We start from the raw sequence: 27,273 nt of genomic DNA on the forward strand, positions 1-27,273 counted from the left end.
TGGACACAAAGTGTATTTCCATCTGAACCTTACAGAGAAATTCCCAACTAATCAATCTCCCCATCATCTAGGGACCCATCCCACCACATTCTCCAGGAGGTTGAAGATGTTCTCGGATCAAACCAGATTTCTTTCCCCAAGAACTAGAAGGTAAGCTCTATGGGGACAGGGATCTTTGGTGATTTTATATACCGCTGCATTCCTAGCACCTGGAACAGTAGCTAGCACTTAGTAGGCACTCAGTAAGTACTAGCTGAATAGAAAAAACAATAATGTGGCAGCCCTGGGATTTAAAGCCTGGCTTTCTGAGCTCTGAAGTCTATTATTATTTTTTGCTACCAGACTTTAAAAACAGAACATCCTTTCTGGTTGACTAAGCTAAAAGAAACTTTCATGCCAAAAAACAAACTAAAGAGAAGAAAAGTAGCATTCAATAGGTATAGTCACAACATCTTGGAACTACCTACAGCTAGACACAGAGTGACCAATGTAAACAAATAAGAGCAGTGATTTAAAAAAAAAAAAAGTGACATTGCATGAAAACTAATTCCAAGGTGAATAGTTAACCATAAGTATTTGTCAAAAGAGAAATGAAGGGACTTCCCTGGTGGTGCAGTGGTTAAGAATCCACCTGCCAATGTAGGGGACACGGATTTGAGCCCTGGTCTGGGAAAATCCCACATGCCATGGAGCACCTAAGCCCATGCGCCACAACTACTGAGCATGCGCTCTAGAGCCCGCAAGCCGCAACTAGAGAAAGCCTACACACAGTAATGAAGACCCAATGCAGCCATAAATAAATAAATAAATAGATAGATAGATAAATAGATAAATAGATAAATAAATAAATAAATTTTATTTGAAAAAAGAGAAATGAAAATTTTCACTGTAAGGTAAAATGTTTCAAGATCCCATAAAAATGAAAAAGATCTTGATTCTGCACTAATTACCTATAAATTCATGTTTTTATAAATTTATATTCTAGATATAAACTTCATTTAATCATGCTAGGGAAAAAGTTTTGGTTAAAAAAAGGTCTTTCTATCCAACACATATACGTTTTCAAATCTGTTCTTTCTCCTCTCCCACTATAAAAAAAAACTCGGATGGGAGAAGCCTAAAGATTACTGCCACCAAAGCCAGTTCTTCTGGACCCAGAGGTTGATAGGTATTACTTCTGGTTGATATTCTGTTATTTTCTTTCTCCATCCCACCACTCAGATAATATTAATCACAACTAGATTCAGGAGACATTACGACAGATGATAATATAAAGCCCAGGAGTCAAACCACCAATTGCTAAGTGCCCTCACCACACTGCTCTCTCTGATTATGGAAACAAATTAACTGTCCCATTTCTAAAGGCTGATATGGGTGGAAATTAACCTTACGATGGTAACAAATATCATTCTTCCTTATTAAACATCTTCTTAAATGCTTACTCCAGGAGCACCTGCAAACATGGGACAGACTTGTCTTTTTAACTCAAGTGTGCAATAAGTACCCTGCTCACCATCTAAAGGTAGCCTTTTATTTCGATCACTTGGTCAACAGAGCAGACCATCCTCCCTGTGTGTGGCACAACACAGACAAATCCTAGCAGGAAGTGAAAGCACAGAATACAGTCACAGCTGGGCTTCCTTCGGCCTCTATTAACGCCCTCCCATCACAGAAACTGTGAGGAAAATTCTGTGAAGGAATAACAGTTTTCACACAGCCTGTAAATCAACTGTGCAATACAATTCTAAACATCCTCCTAAAAATAGGTTCCCAAGTCAATGAATTTAAACACCTTCATATTTTTTTTACACTTCAGAATTGTTTTTTCTTTGTGTAAACCAATATAATTCATTTCTTTTTTAATAAATTTATTTATTTTATTTATTTTTGGCTGTGTTGGGTGTTCATTGCTGCACAAGAGCTTTCTCTAGTTGCGGCAGGGGCTACTCTTCATTGTGGTGCGCAGGTTTCTCATTGTGGTGGCTTCTCTTGTTGCAGAGCACAGGCTCTAGGTGCACGGGCTTCAGTAGTTGTGGCACACGGGTTCAGTAGTTGTCGCTCACAGGCTCTAGAGTGCAGGCTCAGTAGTTGTGGCTCACAGGCTTAGTTACTCTGCGGCATGTGGGATCTTCCCAGACCAGGACTCGAACCCATGTCCCCTGCATTGGCAGGTGGATTCTTAACCACTGCGCCACCAGGGAAGTCCCTAATTCATTTCTTTACTTGACTGTAACTCACTATGTTTCAGAAGATTTCTGATTTTGTAGCAGTTCAACAATTATGTTCAGAAATAGATCTCTCCAAATGCCAATTATAAATAATATTGGTTTCCTTCTCCAAATTTTCTTCAAGATTTTCAGTTCTCCTGTACACAATTTTTATATATAAAGTGCCAGTCATATAGCTGCCACAGATAAAAATGCTCTATAAAATGATGTTGACAAAGAACAATCTTATACTTTAGTAATAATACCAAATGCTGAAGATATAATTAAACTACAACCCCGAAATGTTGTTATTGTTAGTGCAATTCTACTTTTGGAAACTTTTCACAGTATACTGATCTTAAATTTAAAAAGCCCTTTATGAGCATTATTGTATGATGTACATTTCCTAAAAATTAGAAAACTACCTATATCCAACAATTAAGGACAGTTAAGTAACTTATGGTATATACCCTTCAGCAGAAAATTAACACAGGACTTAAAATGGTTAAAGAGCTCATAGAATAAAATCTCATGGAAAAATAAGGACACAAAATAGTTTTGAGATTACAGTTAAGTAAAATATGCAGAGGTTAAAAGTCTGAAGGGGATAATTATTGTGTTAGGGTGAGAGGATTATGAATTTTCTTTCTATTCACTTTTTCAAACATGTATTGTTTCTCCAATTATAAAGAAGCTAAATAAATATAAAGAATTTTAATGTTAATAAAATGAGACAAAGAGACAAAACAGAAAGCATGCTAGATTAAATGGGGAAAAAATGTTTATTTGCCATACCCACGAGTTTACATCATCCCTGAAAATAGTGTTCCGTATCACCAGCACTGGGCATCCTCTCTCCCACCATCTTGAGAATCTCCCCAACATACTCACATACACTAAGCTCTTCACAACACACAGTGGAGTTCAGGGAAATGTTACCATAATGTACACAGAGAAGAGACTTTTGCCATACTACAGAAATTCTACTATTCTGGGAACTTAATTCCTTGAGATGAACTCAAAGATGAATTCTAAGCTTTTACCACGTTTTATCTCTAAAACAGAATTCTAACTAGTTTTCTATTTCCCTAACACAGCAGGATTATGTTTATGGAGAAAGTTAGTCTGACATGAAAAGATAACTCAGGAGTCCATATTCAGTTCATTCCTTAAACCAAGAGAAATCAAAATGTAAACAGACAAGTGGTGAAAACAAACTAAAGTTCCCAAACATTCAGGTTCTGTTTGTTTAACATGAGAATGTTTGTTCAAAGATTATTAAATTTGCCAGTGGGGCAAGGACTTCACAGCAGAAAACAAGTTCACTGCACTGAGAATACAGTATAAGAACCTATCAATAGTACATCAAATAAGGAAAAAAATCCAATAAGTCTCAATCCAGATGCCAATTTTTCATACAATTTTTTCTATGAGCATACCATATTTTTATATATTTTTTAAAATTAACAGAGCCTCTTTAAAAGAAGAGCATTACTGAGCACAGTGAGTACAGCTGTAACAGAATGGTGGGGAGGATGAAACACCACCATTTGGTCAACAAGTACTGTGAATGCTAACTACCTCTGGCCATTTGTGAACAGTGATGTCCACAAAGAATAAGAAAGATACTATAGTAAGTAGTCGTCCCCTGACTTCACAGAACTTACTGCCCAACAGGGAGAGAAGCACACCAACAACAGAAGTACAAAAGGAAGCTTCTTTCATTTTTTCAGTCACCAAACACTGATTGAAAGGATGCCTACTGTATTTCAGGCACCTTGGGAAAGGCTGGAGAAACGTGGTGGGCGTTTAAAAAAGATTGAAAAGCTGTCAGTGTGCAGCTAATAATTCAAAAAGAGAGGTGGGCTGTATTCAAAAAAACACATAAGTTAACCCCAAAAATACAATTCTGTGAAATGCTGAGAGAGCAAATGAAAGGTAACTGCATAGTAAGTGAAAGGAACCCAGAAACAGGATTATCGAGGCCTGCACAGCGCAGTCAGGGCAGGCTGAGAGAAGGGGTAATGGTGAAGCCACGTCTTGGGGGATGAGTAAGATGGAAGTGGGACATTCCACTTTTAGTGTGAAAAGTGGGACATTCCATATAGGTATATAGGTATATATAGCTATATAGTATGATATGGCAAGAGATAGTGCTGGACACACAAAGACAAGGTTATAATTAACGACCTTAAATTCCGTACTATGGCTTTTTATTGTGTAATTTTTCCTTTTTAAATGAGAGAACCTAGAACATGTTTCCGCACTAGGTTCAGACGTTACACAGACATGACAAAGTTTCCGTGGCAATAGGGAAAGTATGTTAAGGACAGCCAGAAGTGTAACCCAGCTTATAAATAACCTAAAAATAGAAAATAAAATGTGGAGCCATGACAAGTTTTAACAACGTAGGACTGTCTTTTTTCCTATCAGGTGCAAGCTTACCCCTATGATGCTCAGCCCTTTAAGGTAGTCCTGACGAGGCTGGGCTTGAGGAACACATCCAGCAAGCACTATTTTCTTGTTCTCCTCTTGAGCTTTTCTAAAAGATTGAAGAGAAAACAGTGTTAATTCTTTTCCTCACAAGCGTACCCTTGGAAACTGATGTTAGTGCACGTAAGTTCCCTAAAACATAACATGATCATCTAGCATCAAACAGGATTTTCTTACAACTGCTTCAAAAAAATGCATTATAATAAGACTTCTGAACTATGTGTCTATTTATCACACCATGAACAACACAATGGCAGTCCAATCTGATAGTGCTTTCATTACAGCCTCATTATAAAACAAAAAATTTTACTTATAAAAATATTCAAGGATATAAATCGTTCTTGAAAAACCACATTTTCCAGATAGACATTAGCCATTCAATTATTTTAAATCATTATTTTAAATATTAATATTAAAACATACGATATGATTTCCCAGTCTTTTGTCTAGTATAAAAGTAAAATATACATTGAAAAAATTGAACAGAAAAGTAAGAAATAGAAGGTATAATACTCCCTCTATCCTGAGAATTCACACATCTCCTCACTTCTGTTCCTCAGAGACTGTCTACAACTTTTAGATTATTTATGCTTATGTCCAGACAATCCCTCTCATATGCAGGTATGATGTGTAACTAGACCTCTGTTCACTATAAATACACAAAGATGAAACAATATTTTGTTTTACAACTTTCATCCAATACACCTTGTGTATCTTTCCTTTTGTTTCTTTAGTTAAATATCAGCCTCACCCCTTTTTTTTTGTATTTTATTTTTTTTAATTGAAGTTTAGTTAAGGTACAGTATTATTGAAGTTACAGGTGTACAACATAGTGATTCACAATTTTTAAAGGTTATACACCATTTATAGTTATTATAAAATATTGACTATATTCCCCATGTTACACAATATATCCCCATAGCTTATAGCTTATTTACTTTATACATAGTAGTTTGTACCTCTTAATCCCTTAACCCTATCTTGCCTGAACCCCTTCCTTCTCCCCACTGGTAACCACTTGTTTGTTTTATGCATCTGTTATTTTTTGTTAAATTCACTAGTTTGTTTTATTTTTTAGATTCCACATATAAGTGATATCATACAGTATTTGTCTTTCTCTGACTTATTTCACTTAGCATAATACCTTCCATGTCCATTCCTATTGTTACAAATGGCACAAATTTATTCTTTTTTATGGCTGAGTAGTATTCCATTGTGTGTGTGTGTGTGTGTGTGTGTGTGTGTGTGTGTGTGTGTCTATACACCACATCTTCTTTATCCATTCATCTGCTGAGGGACACTTAGGTTGCTTCCTTATCTTGGCAATTGTAAACAATGCTGCTAAGAACACTGGGGATGCACATATCTCTTTGAATTAGTATTTATATATCCTGGATATATACCCAGTAGTGGAACCTCATCCTTTTTAAACATTACAATGTGGGTATACTATAGCTTAACTATTTGTGTTCTGATAGGCATTTAGGTTATTTCCAATTTTTCACTATTACAAAATTTTTCACAATACACATGCATATAGACATATGCACACACATACACGTACAAATACATGTGGATGGATAGATAATCTTTGAATATTTGAGACGGTATTTCTGGATTATAAAAACCTAGATGCGAAATCTATGCTAAATTTCCCTAACATAAATTCTAAGAAGTAAAAACATTGGTTCAAAGGTATACATGTCTGGTTATTTTATTAGGCATTTCTTTACTTAGGAGGAAGTTGGGATATATTTTATGTGGGTGTTACTCATTTGTCTGGGCACACATGCATACAGCAAACATTGATTCTGTGCTAGAAGACAGGGTAAACCAAGCAGAGCTAACAACTTTTCCTAGAAACTATTCATATTCTTTACCCATTTATATTAAAATTTTAAGTCTTCAATTCTTTTTCAAGTATGTGGGTTTGGGACTTGTGATGCTTTGTTTACTTTTTTCCACTGGTTGCTCGGGTATTGTGTTTTGTACACCAACTGTGTTTCTGAGCCTCCCACCCCAGGCAATGTCTAGGTTTCTGAAACCAACTGAGAACGCTAAGGGAATCAGCAGTCCAGTTTCTAGACTTGTAGCTTTTAGACTACACCACCATGAAGTGAAAAGTCTCTATATCTGACACCCTTTTTTGTTTCTGTCAACTTTTTCAAGGCTACGAATTCAGAACTAAAAGCCTAAAAAAAGGTGGCAGGGGATGGTTAACAGAACTAGCTATGGGTGATCAACAGCCACACCAAAACCCCTGGGAAGTATGCAGAGAATGATTAAATGAATGAACGGGCAGAGGACAAAATACTAGTTTAACAGCATCCATAAGCATTTCACTTCCGTAACTTCTTAAAGTACTCTGGTATAACTTTTCCATTTGGAATCCTGAAAAAGCTTGTTAATAGAATCAAGAAAATCTGACATTGGTAGATTGCTTAACATATCCAAGAGAATTACTGCCTGGCTCTGCCACTTGGTTTTACTTTTTTTTTTTTTTTTTTATCAGTACCAAGCACACCATCGCACACAAATAGTTTTCTTGCAGTAAATGTGAAATACCTTATCAAACAAAAAAATCTTTCCATTTACATTAATAACATGTACAAGGAAATAACATCTGGTTTCTTCACAAACTTTAGCTATGCACCTAGAATCACTGCCAAATGTTCAAGGGTCTGTGAGGTCACCAATTATTAAATCCAAATTAAAAAGCTGGCTTCCAGGGTTTCCCTGGTGGTGCAGTGGTTAAGAATCTCCCTGCCAATGCAGGGGACACAGGTTCGAGCCCTGGTCCGGAAAGATCCCACATGCCGCGGAGCAGCTAAGCCTGTGCACCACAACTACTGAGCCTGCACTCTAGAGCCCGCAAGCCACAACTACTGAGCCCGCAAGCCACAACAACTGAAGCCTGAATGCCTAGAGCTCATGCTCCTCAACAAGAGAAGCCACCGCAGTGAGAAGCCCGCGCACCGCAACGAAGAGTAGCCCCTGCTCGCCGCAACTAGAAAAAGCCCGCATGCAGCAACAAAGACCCAACGCAGCCAAAAATAAATTAAAATAAAATAAATTTATTTAAAAAGAAAAAAAGCTGGCTTCCAGTAATGTGATTCAATTACTTAATTATTAAGCACGTCTAAGACATGATAGTGAGTGTTTAAGGGACCACAGTAAGAGGAAGATAGGCACTTTACACTCGACAAGCTTCTGGTTTATAATGGATGAGATGAGATGTAAAAGAACATAAACAACACAGCATCAAGTAAAATGCCCTAACGTGACAGAAAGATGTACAGGCAACGTATCATGGAGGGACAAAGAATATGCACACAGAAAAATACAGTAAAAAGCTTTATGAAAAAAGTTGAGAGGAGTTTAAAGGGAGACAGGAATTGGAGAGGGTGAAATGGAGGCAGAAAAAGCTCCAGGCGGCTGTTACACCATGGACAAAGGCAAGAAGGGAGGAAGTTAGGGGAAAGCATTTCATTATAGAAAGAATTTCTATATAAGGGAGACTCATAGGGCTCATATTGTGGAAGGAGCCTTACAAAAAAGGCTGGACAGGCTCCAATGTAGTGGGCAGTAGGGAAACTTTAAATTTTGGTGGCAGAGCGGACACAGAATAGAGCCAAACTTTGAGAACAGGACCCTGGTGGCAAGGTGCAAAATGAAATACACGGGAAAAAGAAGTCAGTGGTTGGGGAAATTCATTTAATACCCTAGGCAAAAGGATGTGAGGACCTGAGCACATGTGGAGGATTAAAAAAAAAAAAAGTTAAAAGGAGATGAGTTCTCCTGCTGGAATATACTTGAGAAACCCCAAGGATGAATCAAAGGTGATGTCAAGGTTTTGAGTCTGAGGCAGAGATTAACAGACATTTTCTAAAAAGAGCCAGAGAGTAAATTACTTCAGGCTTTGGTGATCACAGGTCTCTGCTGTAACTGCTTAACTCTGCCACCTTAGAGCAAAAGCAGATAGACGCAATACTTAAACAAATGGGTACGTCTCTGTTCCAATAAAACTTTTTTAAAAACAAGCAGCAGGTCAGATTTGGCCCAAAGGCCAGAGGCTGCCGATCCCTAGTCTAAGAAGATAAAAGAAAAGTGGTGCCACTAGCTGTCAGCAGAAGCTGAGTACTGGGATAGAAGGAAATTCCAATAGGACACACCAAATCTGAGGTTCTGCTAATGTCCATCAAGTCTCTGGATGCAATTCAGCTGGTTGGCAATAGAGCTGGGGATAGATTTTTGAAATGTATTCCAAAGTGATGGTTGATGACAGTGGATGCAACAATCCCTAAAGGTATGGAGAGAATCCTTATTGAGTACAAAACTGTAAGGTTCTTTAGCAATGTAGAAGCATTCCCATAGGCTAAAAAATATTAGTGTCAAAAACAAAAAAAGGTAATATCACCACCACCAATACTATAACAGCAATAATAATCATGATTAGCATTTATATGTACTTCATCAAGGTCACCATTATATAGTTAGTTGTACAACCTATTTGAAAACAGTACAGCCAATATACAACAACCCAGGGAAAGCGTTCTGCTGACTTTATCAACACTAGACCAGGTCATGAAAGAACAGTCCAAGGCTGATTTTAGGGAGTAAGCAGAACACCAGAAAATTAAGAGGAAATTTCAAAATAGAGATGTTTAAATAATTTATTTAAAATATTATTTCATGCTTCTATTGAATTTGGCTTTAAAATGCTAGGGTAGACCAGAACTATAAGCCAAAAATCATACCCCAGCTATGGAATATTGATGCCACACTCTGTGACCAAATAAAGTATCAAAAGTTTTAATGCAATTTCTCAAAGAGTGTTCTTGTTCTAAACATTCCTTTCTGACATCCTGTTCTTCTTGTTTAGTCAACTTTGCTCAGGTTCATAAGCCTGAAATAAGGCCTGAAAACTTTTTCTTTAGAAATATACCCAGCACAGACATATTTTTTAAAGCCTTATCCTTCAACGTATGAATGCTGATAAGAATAATACCTTAAGAAATTTAAAAATACTATAAATTTCCATGTTTTCAGTTTAGATAGCCTTGAAATGTCAATTAAAATGAAAATTCAGTGCTCGCTTTGGCAGCACATATAGTAAAATGAAAGCTGAATGTAAAGTTAATTCAATACAATCATTCATATTTTCTTGAAACGCATTTCTAAATTAAAACAGAGATGTATCCTTGTCTAGAGCATTAACTTGAGTAATAAAGAAAACATAAAGAAACCTTTTCCTCTTTTCTGCCAAGCACCAAATGAAAGAAATAATTTGTACAGAACCTTAAAATTCACAGCATCATAGAAAACACATAAAGATGATATAATATCATTATCTCACAGATGAGAAAATTGATATTCAAGGAGACGCAATGGTCGATTCCACACTTTGTGGATTTAGTGCTGGAGCTAGGATGAGGACCCAGGATCTCCTAGTCCTTGAATCCTACATTTCAGAACATAAATCAAACTTGAGTTTTGATTGTGTAATAAACATTGGAGCAAACATTTCTTGATTAAAACAACACAGAAATTGACACAGATTATAATATATTGAATGTCTTCAAAGTAGAAACACAATTTACTATTTCACAGCTCTTGTTTTCCTGAGTCTTGTGAACAAAATCACAGTCTAATAGCAGAGTAGTAAATCCATGGATCTATCGAGAAAAACTCAGTTCTCTATAAGTAGCAGATACAGAGGAAATGCTGCTTCTTCTCCATGTTCATTTCTCTTATTCCTTATATCCTTCCTGCAAATTGATATTTAACCTATATAAAAATACTCAAAGTAATATCTAAGTCTTCAATCAAAATTTTCTTTTACGAAAAAGTATTCTTAAATATACAGCTGAGTTTTTAATTTCTAAATGTATATTGATACCCCTCTAAAAACAGCAGTACTGGAAGAAGGGTCAAAACCAATCTGTTTCTATGCAAAGCAAGCACTCTTAACTACTCTGCAAGGGAGTACTGTCTGCATTCAGATATTCAAGTGAGAGGACACTATTTTAAGTATTTATGTGCAGGCATGTAGCCATGTGAAACTCATAAAAACACCTCAGCAGATAATCTAAGATAAAACAACTAAGGATCTATGTTTGTGATCTATTTCCATAACCACGATGCCCTTCTTTTAAATTTTGGAACAACCAGTCAAGGAGGGAAGAGTTGGCAGCAACAGTGCAACTGTCTCCATACATGACTCTTATCAAGACCTGCAGAGTTAGGCTAGGAGCCACCAAAAGTTGAAAATAAAGTTACTCTAAGCCTTGATAGGATTTATCAGTCTAAAAAATAATGCAAACAGATAGATTCAAATAGGTAACTGGGGCTGTCTGGAGACATTCAAATCCAAAGTAACTGGGATTTAATCTCAGGGTCACAATACTGAATATTATTTTAACCAACAAAGCTAAAAACGTAATTGCACATTTTATGCCCCATGAGAAGAAAGAATGTTACCACACGGGGAGTGGTCTTCATTGCACTAGGAAAGAGGAGTCCAAAGGGTTAAAGTTTCTCAACACTTAATAACAGTGGCAAACAAAGTAGGCACCTGAGGCAGATTATCATAGTACAATAGTTAATCCTTTTAGACACAGCAGTCATTTCTTTAAAGTGTATCTGGATATAACAAGTTGCCATTCCCTGATGAACTGGCCATATAAAACCAGTGAAGAAATTCCCACTTGATTTCAGGTTCAATAGGTTTCTTTTATTGTGCTTATTACTGCAATACAAGTTCCTGGGTTCACCGATAAGAACAATTATTTATTTAAAAGTCATTAATTCAGCATTTTATTTTTCCATTCTACCATTCAGTCACTCACCACATGCTAAACACAAGGGAAGAAAAAAGTAAAAGGATAGTCTCTACCCTCAAGGTGTTCTTGCAATCTAAACACAAGGGAAGAAAAAAGTAAAAGGATAGTCTCTACCCTCAAGGTGTTCTTGCAAGGTGTTCAAGAAATAGGCCTTACGACCCAGGTTTCTGCGTGCAGCGGAAGAACAGAGATGCCGAGGTAGCGAGGACAGCTGCGAGCAGCCCTGTGGGAGAAGAAGCATATGCCCATGTAAAGAGACCCAAGGGTACCCAGTTATGAAGGAGAGGTAGCTTCTCTGAATGCAGCGCTGTGGAACGCTGACTCCCAGTGAGGTCCCTGAGGGACCAGGTCAGGGACACAGAGCGGGCTGAGCAAGCAGGACCAGAGACTTCCTCTTCCTCCTACATCCTGTTACTGTGCTTTCATCTGCTCTACCTATCAAGAGTCTGTGAAATATTTCGTTTGAAGAAAGGATTCTGTGACTTTAAGAAAGATGGTGAGAATAGGGCATGGACTTTTTTTCTTCCCAGCTTCATTGAGGTATAATTGACAAGGACATAGACTTCCGTGAAGAGGTTAACAGCGTAAGGAAGGTTCGTTCATTATAGAAAAGGGAATTTCAATGAGAAGTATAAAAATTTTTTTTTAAAAGCTATAGGAGAAAAGTGATGGGGGAAGGGGGCGAGACCAAGGACAGGCGAGATGGCAAGAAGTAGGAAGAAGAACCTCCTGCAGAAATCAGAAAATGGGTGACCTGTGCTTGCACGCTCACGAGAGGATAAGAAACACAGTAAGAAAGCACCAGGTGGGCCTGGGTAGCCTCATGCTCCAAAGGGAAGCAAGTTCAGAGAATGGGAAAGATTCCTTAGGCTTACAGGAAGATGCTTCTCTCTGAATCCTGCCAGGGATTCTGAAAGGAAATATTCCAAATTGTAAATAATAGTCATCTCTGTTGGATAAGGAGTTAAGAAAATAAAGAAGACACTCATAACACTGTTTTCAAAAGCCTGACACCAAAACAGGGCAAGGGAAAGATTCCCCAGCATCCGTGGTAAGGCATCAGGACCAGCTTCTCGGGAGCCATCATGTTGGGATAAAGACCAATTTCAGAGGATTATGTGCCATATTCCTCCCTATCTACCTCCCTAACTTACTTTAGGTAACCTCACAGTGCTCCCCAACATTCTCAGACATTCTCTTGGAAAGGAAGGTTGCCCAGTTAAATAAATTTTACCCACATGTTTAATATTTTCTACAATATTCCTTATAAATGGTCATATGGCTTCTGCTTTACTTCCTCAATGGCAGGAAGTTCATTACTTCAAAATTTCCTGTTTAATCACTGTACACATGTTTTTGTCCATATGTTCTTATTATTAAATTCTACCTCTAGATAGCTTCCACTTATTCATTCTAATTTGCCTTCTTTCACCTCCCAAAGCTTTATTCCCTACACACTGGCCTACATGCCAGGCAAAACATATGTAACCATTCTCAAGGAAATGTTTCTAAAATACATGGCATGCTTATATTTATTACACAAGTTACAGTGAAACTAACTGAACCTATATTTGATTGCCTTAAATAATCACAGTAGATATAGAATTTCACATCTGTAAGAGACATCCAAAAATTTCTAGCCCTATCATTTCACGTATAAAAGAAGAAACTGAGGATTAGAAGATTAAACAGATTGCCCAAGGTCAAAGTAAAGACAGTACTACAGTCATCCATCACTGCCCTTTGCCTTGATATAATGATGTCCTAAGCCAGGGGTTACCAAGATCCATAAGGTTGTATGGCCCCATAATAAATAATCTCAGTAAGCCATATATATTGATTCTTCTCTTTCTGTTGTGTCAGCTATTACCTCTCAATATATTTCTAACTTGTCTATTCAATCTACTACTACCATTTCTAACTGCCATGCAATGAATCTACAAAAATTTCTGGAATAAATGACAACAATCAAAAACTTCATTTTATATATGATTTTCACAAATTCATTAATGAAATATTTTGTGTCTATTATGTGTACAATATATGCTTAGAGGTCTGTCAGATACCAAGAGGAATTTGTGCCTCAAGGAATACACAGGAAGTTAAAAAGACCAAAAAAGAAAGTTTGAAATATGCAAACTGAACAGACATACAAATCAATATTTTAAGTACAAGGTTAGAACATCAAAAAGAACAAATAAATTTACAGAGCAGTGGTTACCAAACTTTTTTTTTTTATTTATTTTATTTATTTTATTTTTGGCTGTGTTGGGTCTTCGTTGCTGCACGCAGGCTTTCTCTAGCTGCGGCGAGCGGGGGCTACTCTTCGTGCGGTGCACAGACTTCTCAGAGCAGTGGCTTCTCTTGTTGCAGAGCACAGGCTCTAGGCACGTGGGTTTCAGTAGTTGTGGCTCACAGGCTTAGTTGCTCTGCAACATGTGGGATCTTCCCGGACCAGGGCTCAAACCTGTGTCCCCAGCATTGGCAGGTGGATTCTTAACCACAGTGCCACCAGGGAAGCCCCACCAAACTTTTTATCAAGGTACCCACTAGTTAAAAAAAAAAAGAAATGGACCTCAAATACATAAATACATACAACTGTATATAAATTATACACATGGAGTATTATATTACTGTATTATGTACATTATAAAATATACCTTAATGTTATATTTTTTTAAGTGAAATGCTGCAAAATAACTTCAGTGCTCTGAGTTCAAATGGGAGGAGTTATTGCAGGCTCAAATAAAGGATTAGTAGGCCTCAATATCTGGTGTAATGTTATCCATCACCTAGAACTTTCTTTTCTCATTTAAGGGGACCAGAATATGCCACCCCAAAATATGCCACTTTGGAATAAGAATTCTTTTGAGATGAAGGCAGTTAAGAAACAGCAGACTCAGGAAAAAAGCTCTCTCCCCTCTCCCATCTGGATAAAAGCAGGACATAAATTTCCATTTGTAAAGGTGTCTCCCTCTCTAGTACCAGGAAGAGAACCACTCCAGAGACAGCTCTTATCACCAGACTCTTACCTGTATAACAAACCTTACTAAAAAGCCTCATTTATCATATATTTCCTAATCACCTTCTCTTAATTTACACCTCCCCAATAAGCCCCTTTTTCCTTTGTCTAAACTCTTCTCCACTCTTTACCCCCTTTGTTAAGATGGTATATAATCTCCAAATTCTAACTCCTACATACTTGCATAATTACAACTGTTTTGTTTTGTTTTTCCCATTAGTCTGTCTTTTATCACTTTGACTCACATGCCCCAGTTGCTGAACCTAAGAGCGTACATACAAAGAGATGTATGTATTGTTTTCCCTACCCTACATCATGAAGTGTAAGGTTCAGTGGATTTTTTTATGTAACTTCAAGATCCAAGGCAAAGTAAGATGAGTGAGGCTAGTGAAAATCAGACCACTGTAGATATGATACCTCACTACATTTAAAACTGCACTTAGATATATATGGACTCTAGAAAAATGGTACCGATGAACCTAGTGGCAGGGCAGGAATAAAGATGCAGACGTAGAGAATGGACTTGAGGACACGGTGGGGATGGGAGGCTGGGAAGAAGTGACAGAATAGCATTGACATATATACACTACCAAATGTAAAATAGATAGCTAGTGGGAAGCAGCTGCATAGCACAGGGAGATCAGCTCGGTGCTCTGTCACCACCTAGAGGGGTGGGATAGGGGGGTGGGAGGGAGGCTCAAGAAGGAGGGGATATGGGGATATATGTATACAAATAGCTGATTCACTTTGCTGTACAGCAGAAACTAAGACAACACTGTAAAGCAATTATACCCCAATAAAGATGTAAAAACAAACAAACACAAACAAAAAACCCAAAAAACTGCATTTAGGACTTGCACAGCACTTAGTATTTGAATCAATTATTTTCTTCTTGATAAGCTAGTTAATGTAAGTAAAACATTCCTTCCTTAAAAGGATTAACATAAAAAAATAACCTAAAGTATATGACATGTATATTCCTATTATGGAGATTATCCCATAAAATGAAAAGCAAATCTGTAATTACTTCACCTCCCTAAGATCAATACACCGATACTCTACTCATAGCAAACACTTTAGATGGTAATACCCTTCAACAGAGGAAAGGAGAGAAAGGAAAAAGAAAAGAAGTTTTTTTTAAAATAAAATTCCGAGGTGTATCAGTATATAGGAAGACCTTAATAAAGTGACACTGAAAAGAGATGCCCTGATCAGCTGTTACATTTATTCAATTCACCATCCAATTTTCACATTTCATTATAGTTTACTTTAATTATCACATTCACCAAGAAAGACCAAAATTAAATTATGACAGGAATCTATATTTTGAGCAAGGAATGAGGGAAATTTACAGTTCTGGTTCCAATTAAAAATGGGATTACAGGACTTCCCTGGTGGAGCAGTGGTTAAGAATCCGCCTGCCAATGCAGGGGACACGGGTTCGAGTCCTGGTCTGGGAAGATCTCACATGCTGCGGAGCAACTAAGCCCATGCGCCACAACTACTGAGCCTGCGCTCTAGAGCCCATGAGCCACAACTGCTAAGCCCGCACACCTAGAGCCTGTGCTCTGCAGCAAGAGAAGCCACCGCAATGAGAAGCCCGCGCACGGCAACGAAGAGTAGCCCCTGCTCGCTGCAACTAGAGAAAGCTCGTGTGCAGCAACGAAGACCCAATGCAGCCAAAAATAAATATAAATAAATAAATAAATTTCTTTTTAAAGAATGGGATTACAGGGATAAAAGTTCTGAAGGAAAATGCATACTTGGTCTTATTTAGAGTTCCAACCTGAATACAATTTGAGCTACAGTACTATTAGATCCCAACCTGGTTTCTGGTGGGAGACCCAGAAAAAATTAGAATTTAGAACTGACTTATACAGTCTGAATAAAAAGCTGTTGTAAACGCTTATAAAAGGTTCCTAAACAAAATTTTCAAGTTTTTACATCTTTTTCAAAGTCACTTTTCCAAAGAGGCATTAGTTAATGGAAAAACTGATCCCCTGGAGGAGGTAACAGAAAAGTGCTTTTTTATTTAAAATAATACAATTAAAAAGTGGCCAAGCAAGAGACACTTGTGCCCTCGAAAAGATAAGAATCTGCAGGAGTTGTGTCTTTGGCTAATTTACACCTACAGGACTGAGGCAACAGAAGAGACTAAGTCAAGCTGCTTAACTGCGTTTCAGCCAGCTCTAACTCCTGCATGATCAAGAGGTTTCATTGGAGGCGCAAGAGGCAGAGAATATCAGTGTTTCAGGGCACTATTAAAAAACTTATTTTTAACATATTCTAGTTGAACTAGCTAATTCAGAAGGAATTATCAGTACTGTTCTTTTTTTTTTTTTTTTTTTGTGGTATGTGGGCCTCTCACTGTTGTGGCCTCTCCCGTTGCGGAGCACAGGCTCCGGACGCGCAGGCTCAACGGCCATGGCTCACGGGCCCAGCTGCTCCGCGGCATGTGGAATCTTCCCAGACTGGGGCACGAACCCGCGTCCCCTGCATCGGCAGGCGGACTCTCAACCACTGTGCCACCAGGGAAGCCCTCAGTACTGTTCTTATGGCAAATGATTTACAATCTTCAGCACTGACCTATAGTATTGATACTATATCAATAGATATATATCAATAGCTCTTCCAATAGATTTCTCTCCCCTACAAGACTATAAGCTCCCTAAGGGCAATGCCTAGATATGATTCATTTTACACACCTCGCAGTACATTTTCAAGAAACCTCTTGCAATTTAATAAATGAATGAAAAACCAATTAACAGGAAATAACACTAGAATCAATCATTAAAGTTGTGATTAAGAGCCATGCTTATGTCTCTTAAAATTTAATAAGGCCAACACTAAGCAGGAATCCATCTTTTTCATCATCAGAAACACAGATAATCCAAAAAGGGGAACTACCTTTGATTAGTGTCAACACCATTTATGTACATTTTAATTTTATGGTAAGTCCTCAGACTCTTTCACAAATCAAATAAACAGTTCATAAGAATTACTATCATATTCTTAAGAACAATTTTCTTAGTGTTTAAACAGCACAGTTTTCCTTTCAACTCTCTCCTTTGTCCCCTCCATCACTCTTTCTTTAAAAATTTTTTTTTAATTTTCATTTTATCTTCAGAAAAGTAATACAGCTATTACTTATAATTACTCTGACCTCAGTTCAGAAAGGTACTGATCACAAATACAACTTTTTTTTTTTCTTAACTTCACAAGAAAAAAAAAAAAAAGATTTTTTTATAGCAGCAACCAACATAGCTGGTCACAGACAAACCTTGGAGCCACTACTCAACTCTAGTCCCAGAAAGCAAAGCAATTTCAGTGAAACAAACACTGCCTTCTATGTGAAAATGCCCCATTTACCAACATCAATGTACAAAACAAAATCCATTTTGATGGGGAAAAAAACTGTCAAGTTTTTCCTGTTTGCAATGCCAGCAAAGGACAAACTTCATCACCCTGATACCAACGTCAGACTGACATCAATTCAAATTATCAACTGAAATAACCAAGCAAATGACATTTACCATTTAGCAACATGACTTAAACCAAAGTATACCATTATAAACTAAAGAGAGGATTTCTTCATTATTACTTCATTATTATCAGCAGAGTCATACAGAAGGAGACTACAGGCTCCCTCTGAGCCAAACAAAACATGTTCAGAGTGTCTCTTCCATGTTCAATGTTGTCACCACGGGGAACAGAAAAATCAATGAAAAGGCTGTATGTATACACGAAAAACAACACAGAAGCAGCAATTTAAAAATTTTTATTTAATCAACTAATACTTATGGAACAATCACTATGTAGCAAGTATGAAATATGTGGGGTGAAAAATTATATACGTTAAGGATGAAAAGAAAGATTTGGTTTGCTTTAACTGTATAATCCTATTAATTATCCATTTCCCTTTATATGTAGAAACAAAGCATGTCATTCTTGGGATGCTTTTTAATTATTAAGGCTAGCTGACATCCGTGGTTAATTTAAAGGTTCCATTTCCCTCTGGAGATTCTTCTCTGAATTCTACTGAAATTAATCAATTAATTTGGCCCTTTAAGTAACTATATTTTACTAATGCACAGGAGTATACACATACATACCTATATATATATAAGAAAAAGAGAGAAAACCAACACTCTATTAGACTGATATTCCTTCATTTTTATCTCACAACTAATAAAGTACTACATATTACCTGTATTTTTACACATGAAAAAAAAATTAGACTGTTAAGGTCACATAAATAATATAAAAAATCCTTAATTTGAAGCTAGCAAAAAAAGAAATGGGACTTGAAAGAAATAAGAGAATTACATTCAGAGTTACTACAGAAAAGTTGCTGTGGAGGAACACGTTACAACTGGAACCACAGCAGCTGCTGTCACCAGTGCCTTACTTAAAATACAAAAAATAGGTGTGGAAATTTGCTATATTCTTACTCCTTCTAAAAGGTAAAGCCAAATTATGTACTTTGATCCCAGCAGAGAGCTGAGATGACCAAATGAACAGAAACACCTCCGCACCTTCCCAAAATTCCAGAGAAGACATAATTTATACATGGGAAAGGGAACATGAGCAACCGCAGTCATGGAGCATTTGTGTAAAACTTAAAAAAAAAAAAAAAAAAAAAAAAAGTGACTTTTCCAAAGAAAACCTATAAATCAAAGGTGAAAGGAGCCTAGAAAAAGCTGATCTCCATAATTAAAGATGGACAAACAATGATTTGAGAGACCTCTGTCCTCACAGCAATTGGCTTCCAGAGTTACCTACAAGTTATGACCTCAAGTACAGCTCTCAACATAAAAGTAGAAGGTCTTATATGTGCACCTGTGAGCATTAGCACTGCAACCAGGTAAGCAGAGCAGTGCCACCGCATGACTTAAAGCCACCACAGGGCCACAATCACCACACCTGAAAGAACTCCCATATTCTCAAGAGGAAGCCATTCCTCAGCCAATCATGATCTTATCATCCTTTCTATCACCCCCTAAGCAAACGACTAGAATCAGAGCTCCTAAAAATAGAACCACATTTACTGTATTAACACACTGAAAAAGAAAAACCAAACGATCATCTCAACAAAAGCAGAAAAAGCATTTGACAAATTTCAAAATCCATTCATGAAAAAAGCCTCGGCAAACTAAAATTAGAGGATAACTTCCTCAAATTGATAAGGATATCTATAATAAACCTAAAGCTAACATCATGTTTTCTCCCTAAGATGAGAAACAAGGCAAGGATGCCCATTCATACCACTTTTATTCAATATTGTAATGGAGGCCCTTGCTAAGGCATAAGGAAAGAAAAGGCATACAATCACAGAGAAAAGGAATCAAAAGGGTTTCTTCACAAATGAAATGATTGAATATGGATAAAATCCTAAAGGAATAAAAAGCTACTAGAACTAACAAGGTAGTTCAGCAAGACCACAGGATTCAAGAGAAAGTAACAATTACTGAAGATAGGCAAAGACAACCTATCATATGAATAAGAGGAGTTCCTGAAGAAGAAAAAGAAACCCGAAGGCAAGGGAAGGGAATACTAAAAATTATAATTCAAGAAAATTTACATTAAAAAATTTAAAAGTTTTGTCCATATATTGGAAGATTATACTATATACCTGAGAACATTACCCCAGAACAATAAGAACAACCAACACCAAGACACATTCTAATAAAATTACTGGACTTTAAGAAAAAGAAAAAACTCCTTTGAGCTTCTAGGCAAAAAGAACGCATTACTTATAAGGAGGGAAAAAAATTACACTGCCACCAGACTTTGAAACCAGTGCTCTATGCCAGAAAGAACATGTGACCCAAGAATTTTATATCCAGCAAAACTGACTGGATATACAGTATAAGGATCACTAAGTAGTATCAACATATCATGACTAAGAGACTGTTGTTGCTAGGGGCCCTTCCTAAGGAACCTACTAAAACGTTCTTCAAACCACCAAAAATAACTAGATGGGTATTTACGTGGGGTCTCTGTGGCAGGCATTAAGTACATAGTTATTTATGGAATGAATATCAAATAAGGGTTGAAAGTGAGAAACTGAATATGTAATGACTATATGATTTGACAATGTAGATACAGAATTCCCATTAAAAATATTTGGGAGGAGAATGGGGATATAGCATTTGCAAAACAATCCTTTTAATTTTTTCAGTAATCATGACTGGTGATGTATGTACAAGTATGATTATTATTCTGAAACTATTGTATGTATAAGACATCCCGTATCAGTTCTCCAGCAGCTTGTCATAGAGACTCAATTGTACCTTATGTTAATTATCTTACAGAACTATTAGAGTTCCAGTAATTAGGCCATTCATGTAATGTGCGTTGGGCACTTTTCTATTAATTTTATAGTAAGCTGCTTTTTGACACTCTATGGATTGACTTATCAAAACACTAGTTAAGGGAAGTGTCATGTTTGAAGCAACAGGTTTAGCTCACTTTGTATACAGAACTTTGTTATCTTTAATAAAACTGGTTGGAGGAAAAATAATAATAAATAAATAAAGCAGAATAAAGCTAATGAGGACTACGGGATAATTCTAATTCTATCATCCTCTCCCTATGTTCTTGAGACCTAGGATTCTTGGTGAAGAAGGAAGGAAATATATATGTAATATATAAGATTAAGGTAAAACTCTATAATCTTAAATGTAAATTGGAAATGTCAATATGAACTCACGAAGTATTTTATCTTAAAAGTTGTGTTTGAGTGTGGATGTGTCCACTGAAAAGACTGGAAAAGCCTAGGAACAATAACCAACAACAGAAGCAAAGCACCCAGGTGTGGTGATGAAATTCCATCTCCCACTGAAGGAACCAGGGCTTCTTAGAGAAATGGTTGATTCCATGTCTGGGACGAGAAACGTACACGATGAGCTTGGAACACCTTATCAAACCACCGGAGAGCAAGGAAGCTATCAAAGAATACCAGGGTCATGTCAAAAGGACACAGAAATCAACCTGAAGGGGATCACAGTGGCCAAAGACAGGACAATTTGAACTTGGGTAAGAAGCACAGTTGACTGAAGCCCAAATATGTTTAAAATCATGAGTTTCTAATCATACTTTAAAAAAGGGGGGGGGCTATCAGTCACCTTCTGAGAATGATAGGATCCAATTTATTATCTTAGAAATCGGGTAAATAAGGGAATCTAGAATTTATCCTGCCTTTCTCTATAAACTCTACCAATGAGTCAATAGCTGATGAGGGGCGACATCTCCTTATCAAATTATTACAGCTAATCTCTGACAAGATGATATAATAGAATGTCATCATGTTCCAAACCCCAAAGAATGACGCACGGCGTTATACGTCAACAGCTGGTAGCATCGAAAACAGAGAAACCACCACACGTTACGAGCCTCCCAATGAAAGAATACAATTCAACCTAAAATCCTGCCAAGGCTCTATAACAAGCTGCCAATTTGCAGCTAAAACAGAGGACAGAGGAAGGTACTGAACTGCACCTGAATATGCAATCAGCAAAATCTGGACTATGGAGAGCTCACAGGTCAAAAGGCCCAAGTTCTTCAACAGGTAAGTTATAAGGAAAAGAAAGAGCTAGAAGGGGAACCTATTGATTAAGAGAGATTTTAAAATACACTTCAGGTTTTTTTCTTAAATGGGCAAGATTTAACTGCATTGTCTAAAAACAAAACGTGGGTGATAAAGCCATAAGGGATAACGCCATACAGAAGTGATTATTATAAAAGTCAAGACAGTGCTCATCTGTGGAGGTAGGGAGAGAGCTGTGACTGTGATGGGGAATGTAAAGGGGTTTCCAGAGTGGCTAGCAATGTTTCATTTTTTGAACTGGGGGGATAGTGACAGGGGTCTCTGCTCTAAAATAGTTCCCTAACCTATACGTTGTTCTGCAATTTTAAAACTTATCATTGTATTTTACAACAAAGTTAAAATAAATCTCTAATAAAAAAATACTCTAGAACTAAATAACCAGAGATTTCCCAGTAAACAAAAAGGGGAAGAGAAGTAAAACTGTGGGAGCCATCTCTAAAGCCTTTTCAAACTCCCTATATCTCAGGACCCACATGAAAGCGGTTTTAACCCATGGTATGTAAACAGGATGTCACAGTTAGCTGGAAGAACCCCAATGCACGCTTGTAGAAACAAAACTGTATGTTGTCCTCTGACCATCTTTGTTGGAGGTAAATGGAATGACACTGAAAAGACCAAGTAAGTCAGAATTATTACTGAAGACATTCCAAGAGAACATCACAAAAACTTATTTATTTACTATATTTTGTGGCAATTAATTACCATTTATACCACTGAAAGGACAGGAAAATTAAAAAGCATGAAGAGTGTACAGAATGCACCTCTGTCTGCTCTCCTGTACTGTGTATGGGCAACTTCTCTCGTTCTTTCTGCAAACACAACTGTGAGCTTTAAGTGGCAGGGTGGTTCAAGAAGGAAAATCTGACGCTGTCCAGAGACCTAAATTCAGGTCCCAGCTGTACCATGAATTGACAGCAAGACAAATCGTCTTTGTCTCTGAGCCTTAATTTTCTCACATATACATGAAAATGGTTAAACAAGATGAACCCTGATATGTATTCCAGCACTAAAAATCTTGGTTGACGTAAGAAATATCTGCCCCCAAAAGGTAGCATTTGCCACCAAGATTAAGAAAAAATACCACAGTGGCAAATAACATTGTTAGAAATTTTTTTCTTTCTCAATTAGTAAATTTTATTTAATTAGAATAAAAAGAAAATTTTCTTTGAAAATTCCCCCCAAAAAGCTGCAATGTATGTTCAATCTTTTTACTCCCAGCTGATCTGTACTAGACTTGAAAATTAGCAAATGAAAATATAAGAAGAAAGTTCATTTTTAATATTTTAAATTCTGGTTTATGCTTTCACGTATCCATTTGTAAAACTCTGGTAAAAGGGAAAGTTTGTGGCTTTAAAAAGTTAGAATAAAATAAAAGAAAGCAGGCAATAAATTCAGTTTCCTTCCTCCCACCTCCAGTTTTGCAGTGTTCACATTTCAACCCCACACATCAAAATCTCGAATAATACTCAAGTCACTACATTAAGCCCCTAACAGAAAAGAAATAAGAAATAATAAAACAAGAAATGAATGCCCCTGAAAGGTGAAACCCAAGAGTCTAAAGGATGGTCCATGTCTTCTAGAGAATAACAAAAATTATCATCGTGACAACAGGATTTTGCTTTTTATACTGCTTTACTCTTTTCCAGAGCAATTTTCACATACATCACATGCTGCCTCATGAAATCTCCAAGAACCTGTGAGGGATTCTTACTTTACAAATGAGGAAAATGAAGTTCAGAGAAGCAAGCTGAAAAATGGAATACAAGAATAAAAGAGGAGTTAACACTGGTCTCTACTACTTAAAGCAAAAAAGGGATACTCTGAAGTACTCAAAGAAAACAGAAGAAATGCAGGAGATCTGTACACCTACTGAAGGAGAAGGACAAGACTTCACTTAAAACCTGAACAAAAGCATGTCTCCACTCGGGTCACTTTCACTAGAGGGGTAGGTAGGCCACTAGAGCTTCAGAAGTTGGAACACTTCACTGTATTAGGAATGCACTTTCAGCTACTCCCAAGTCCTGGAAGCAAGCAGATGCTGCAAAACATAACTGAACTCAACAAAACCATCTTCCCTCTCTACCACTGAAAAATTAAAGACCTAGAACAAGGAGAAGAACCAAAACATAAGGTTACTAAATTTCAAATCCCCACACTCAAAAGGCGGTGGGAGGGGAGAAGGCAGAATCTGATTTATACCATACAAGTAAGTCCTAGTGAAATTCGGTTCTCCCTGTTGAAATAAAATGTATGGGCATAGATTGCTAACCACCATAACAACAACTCAACAGCTAAGGGAAGAATATATTTCCTAAATATTATTTAGAAAATAAAGCAAACATTTTATATTGCTCTAACATGGCCTCTCTCCGTTAAGGTTCTCAGCAGATGACCTTGCTTCTTATTTCACTGAAAAACAGAAGCAATCAGAAGAGAACTGCTCTTTCTTTCCACCACTGCATCTGGCAAACTACCTGCTCTGTATCAACATCTGTTAAAATAAATCCACTGTCCTTACTGCCATGTAAGCCCAATGCTTCCACTTGTGTGCTACATCCCAGTCCCTCTTGTATACTCTGCTCCCATAATTACCCTCTTTCCTTCTACTAAGCAATTTTTACCTCTATAATGGATCATATCCAACAGCATACAAATACGCAGTAACATCCAATCTTAGAAACACAAAAAAACTCTCCTTTGCTTCTAAACCTTTCCCCACACAGCTCTAGCTCCATTTCTGCTTCCCTTTATAGCAAACCTCCTTTAAGACGCAATCTGTACTCTGTCTCACTCTCTCATTCCATTTTAAGTCCACTCAAATCAGTCCTATATCCCCACCTCTCCACTGCAACTGCTCATCAAGAACCACCACCAGCTCACTCCCTCTTGACAAATCCAGCCCATCAATTCTCAGTCTTCATCTGACTCAGTCTCTCAGCAGTACTTACACAGCTGATCAATCCCTCCTCTTGAAACATATCCTTCACTTGCCTGCTGAGACAAAACACTCTCCTGGTTTCTTCCACCTCGACTGAGCCTCCTCTGCTGGATCCTAGTCCTTCTCTATCTACCCTAATTTCCTAGGCGACCTTCTTTGGTCTCATGGCTTTATATACCAGGATAAGGATTCCCAGATACCTCTCTCAAACCTCAACCTCATATACACAAACATATCAACTCAGGTATTTTGTAAGCATCTCAAATTAAGCATGATCCAATCAGAATTCCTGATCTACCCCCTGCAAAACAAGTGGAAAAAATCTGTCTTTTCTAGTAAATGCTTTATAAATATCCTATAAATCATTTTCCTTACACTTAGGTTTTCTTTTTTTTTTCAAGAAGTGAGGGTAAATTTTATTAAAAGTTCATATATGATCAAAATTAGTATCACAGATGGATTTTTTTTTTTTTTTTTTTTTTTTTTGTGGTATGCGGGCCTCTCACTGCTGTGGCCTCTCCCGTTGCGGGGCACAGGCTCCGGATGCGCAGGCTCAGCGGCCATGGCTCACGGGCCCAGCCGCTCCGCGGCATGTGGGATCCTCCCGGACCGGGGCACGAACCCGGGTCCCCTGCATCGGCAGGCGGACTCTCAACCACTGCGCCACCAGGGAAGCCCACACAGATGGATTTTTAAAACAGCCTGCTAATATCTATATATATATAATATATTTCTCACATTTGGGTTTTACAGTAACCAACCCACAAAGGTGACTCTGATTTCTCCCATGTACTCACCTTGTAATATTTTGTGATACGGTATTTTAAAGGCTCAATAAAGAATGTGCCTGAAATTTTTATTACAATTGTAATTATTACATTTTTGAACTTATATTTTGTTTTGTTTTCAGCAAGATGAGGAAAGAGAAAATTAAAACATAAGGCAATATCAATTATAAATTCTTAATTAAGAATTACCATTGTATGAGTCCTAGTTCATCAAGAATTTATTTGTATCAAGTCAGAAAGAGGAAAACAAATACTGTATGCTAATGCATATATATGGAATCTAAAGGAAATGGTACCGATGAACCTAGGGGCAGGGCAGGAATAAAGACGCAGACATAGAGAACGGACTTGAGGACACGGGGAGGGGGAAGGGTAAGCTGGGACGAAGTGAGAGAGTGGCATTGACATATATACACTACCAAATGTAAAATAGATAGCTAGTGGGAAGCAGCCGCATAGCACAAGGAGATCAGCTCGGTGCTTTGTGACCACCTAGAGGGGTGGGGTAGGGAGGGTGGGAGGGAGACGCAAGAGGGAGGAGATATGGGAACATATGTATATGTATAACTGATTCACTTTGTTATACAGCAGAAACTAACACACCATTGTAAAGCAATTATACTCCAATAAAGATGTTAAAAAAAAAGAATTTATTTGTAAACTCTACCACACCCTTTTCCTACTTGAAACACCTGGTTAATCTTGTAAACCTTCTCCCAGTAACAAGAAAAAAAACAGAGTATCAATCTCCTAATACAATGTCTATGCCTGTGGAGAATAAGGACTAGAAGCCAAAAATGAGTCACTTCATGTACTCTGTGCAGGAAGCAGTATCAGTTTTAAAGAATGTAAGATACTGGTATTATTTAAAGAGAAGAAAAACATGCAAAAATACTAGTAGAGGAGAGAAAATGGACTCTCACTTCCTAATCATCAGAAGAAGGAAAAACCCTTGACGGTCTTCTCTCTAAATTAATCAATTCAATTGAAACTCAAGAAGAAAGAGTTTAAAGAATGCAAGTAAAGGTAAAATAACATAGCAGAATGGTTAATCCCAGGTACAGTCATTCCTCGGTACGAAGCGGGGATTAGTTCCAGGACGCCACAGATACCAAAATCCAAGGATGTTCAAGTCCCTTATATGAAATAGCGTAGTATTTGCATATAACCTTCACACATCCTCCCATATATTTTAAATCAACTCTAGATTACTTATGATACCTAATACAATGTAAATGCTGTGTAAATAGTTGTAAATACTATGTAAACAGTTGTCTGTGAGGCTAATTTAAGTTTTGCTTTTTAGAGCTTTCTGGAATCCCCCCCAACCCCCCAGCATATTTTCAATCCAGAGTTGATTGAAACCCACGGATG

General features: G+C 37.4%; 1 protein-coding gene across 1 annotated transcript in view; it reads right to left on the bottom strand.

Annotated features, from left to right (window-relative positions):
• The window catches only part of CDKAL1 (CDKAL1 threonylcarbamoyladenosine tRNA methylthiotransferase), a gene marked incomplete at its 3' end in the record, with an annotated part of 656,191 nt that overhangs the window by 483,400 nt on the left and 145,518 nt on the right, over positions 1–27,273 (bottom strand). The window contains exon 6 of the mRNA XM_079712248.1: positions 4,653–4,749. Coding sequence (XP_079568374.1) covers positions 4,653–4,749 — 97 coding nt within the window. The remainder of the gene's footprint in view (positions 1–4,652; positions 4,750–27,273) is intronic.

Source organism: Hyperoodon ampullatus, assembly GCF_949752795.1.
Source record: "Hyperoodon ampullatus genome assembly, chromosome: 10".
Classification (NCBI taxonomy): domain Eukaryota; kingdom Metazoa; phylum Chordata; class Mammalia; order Artiodactyla; family Ziphiidae; genus Hyperoodon; species Hyperoodon ampullatus.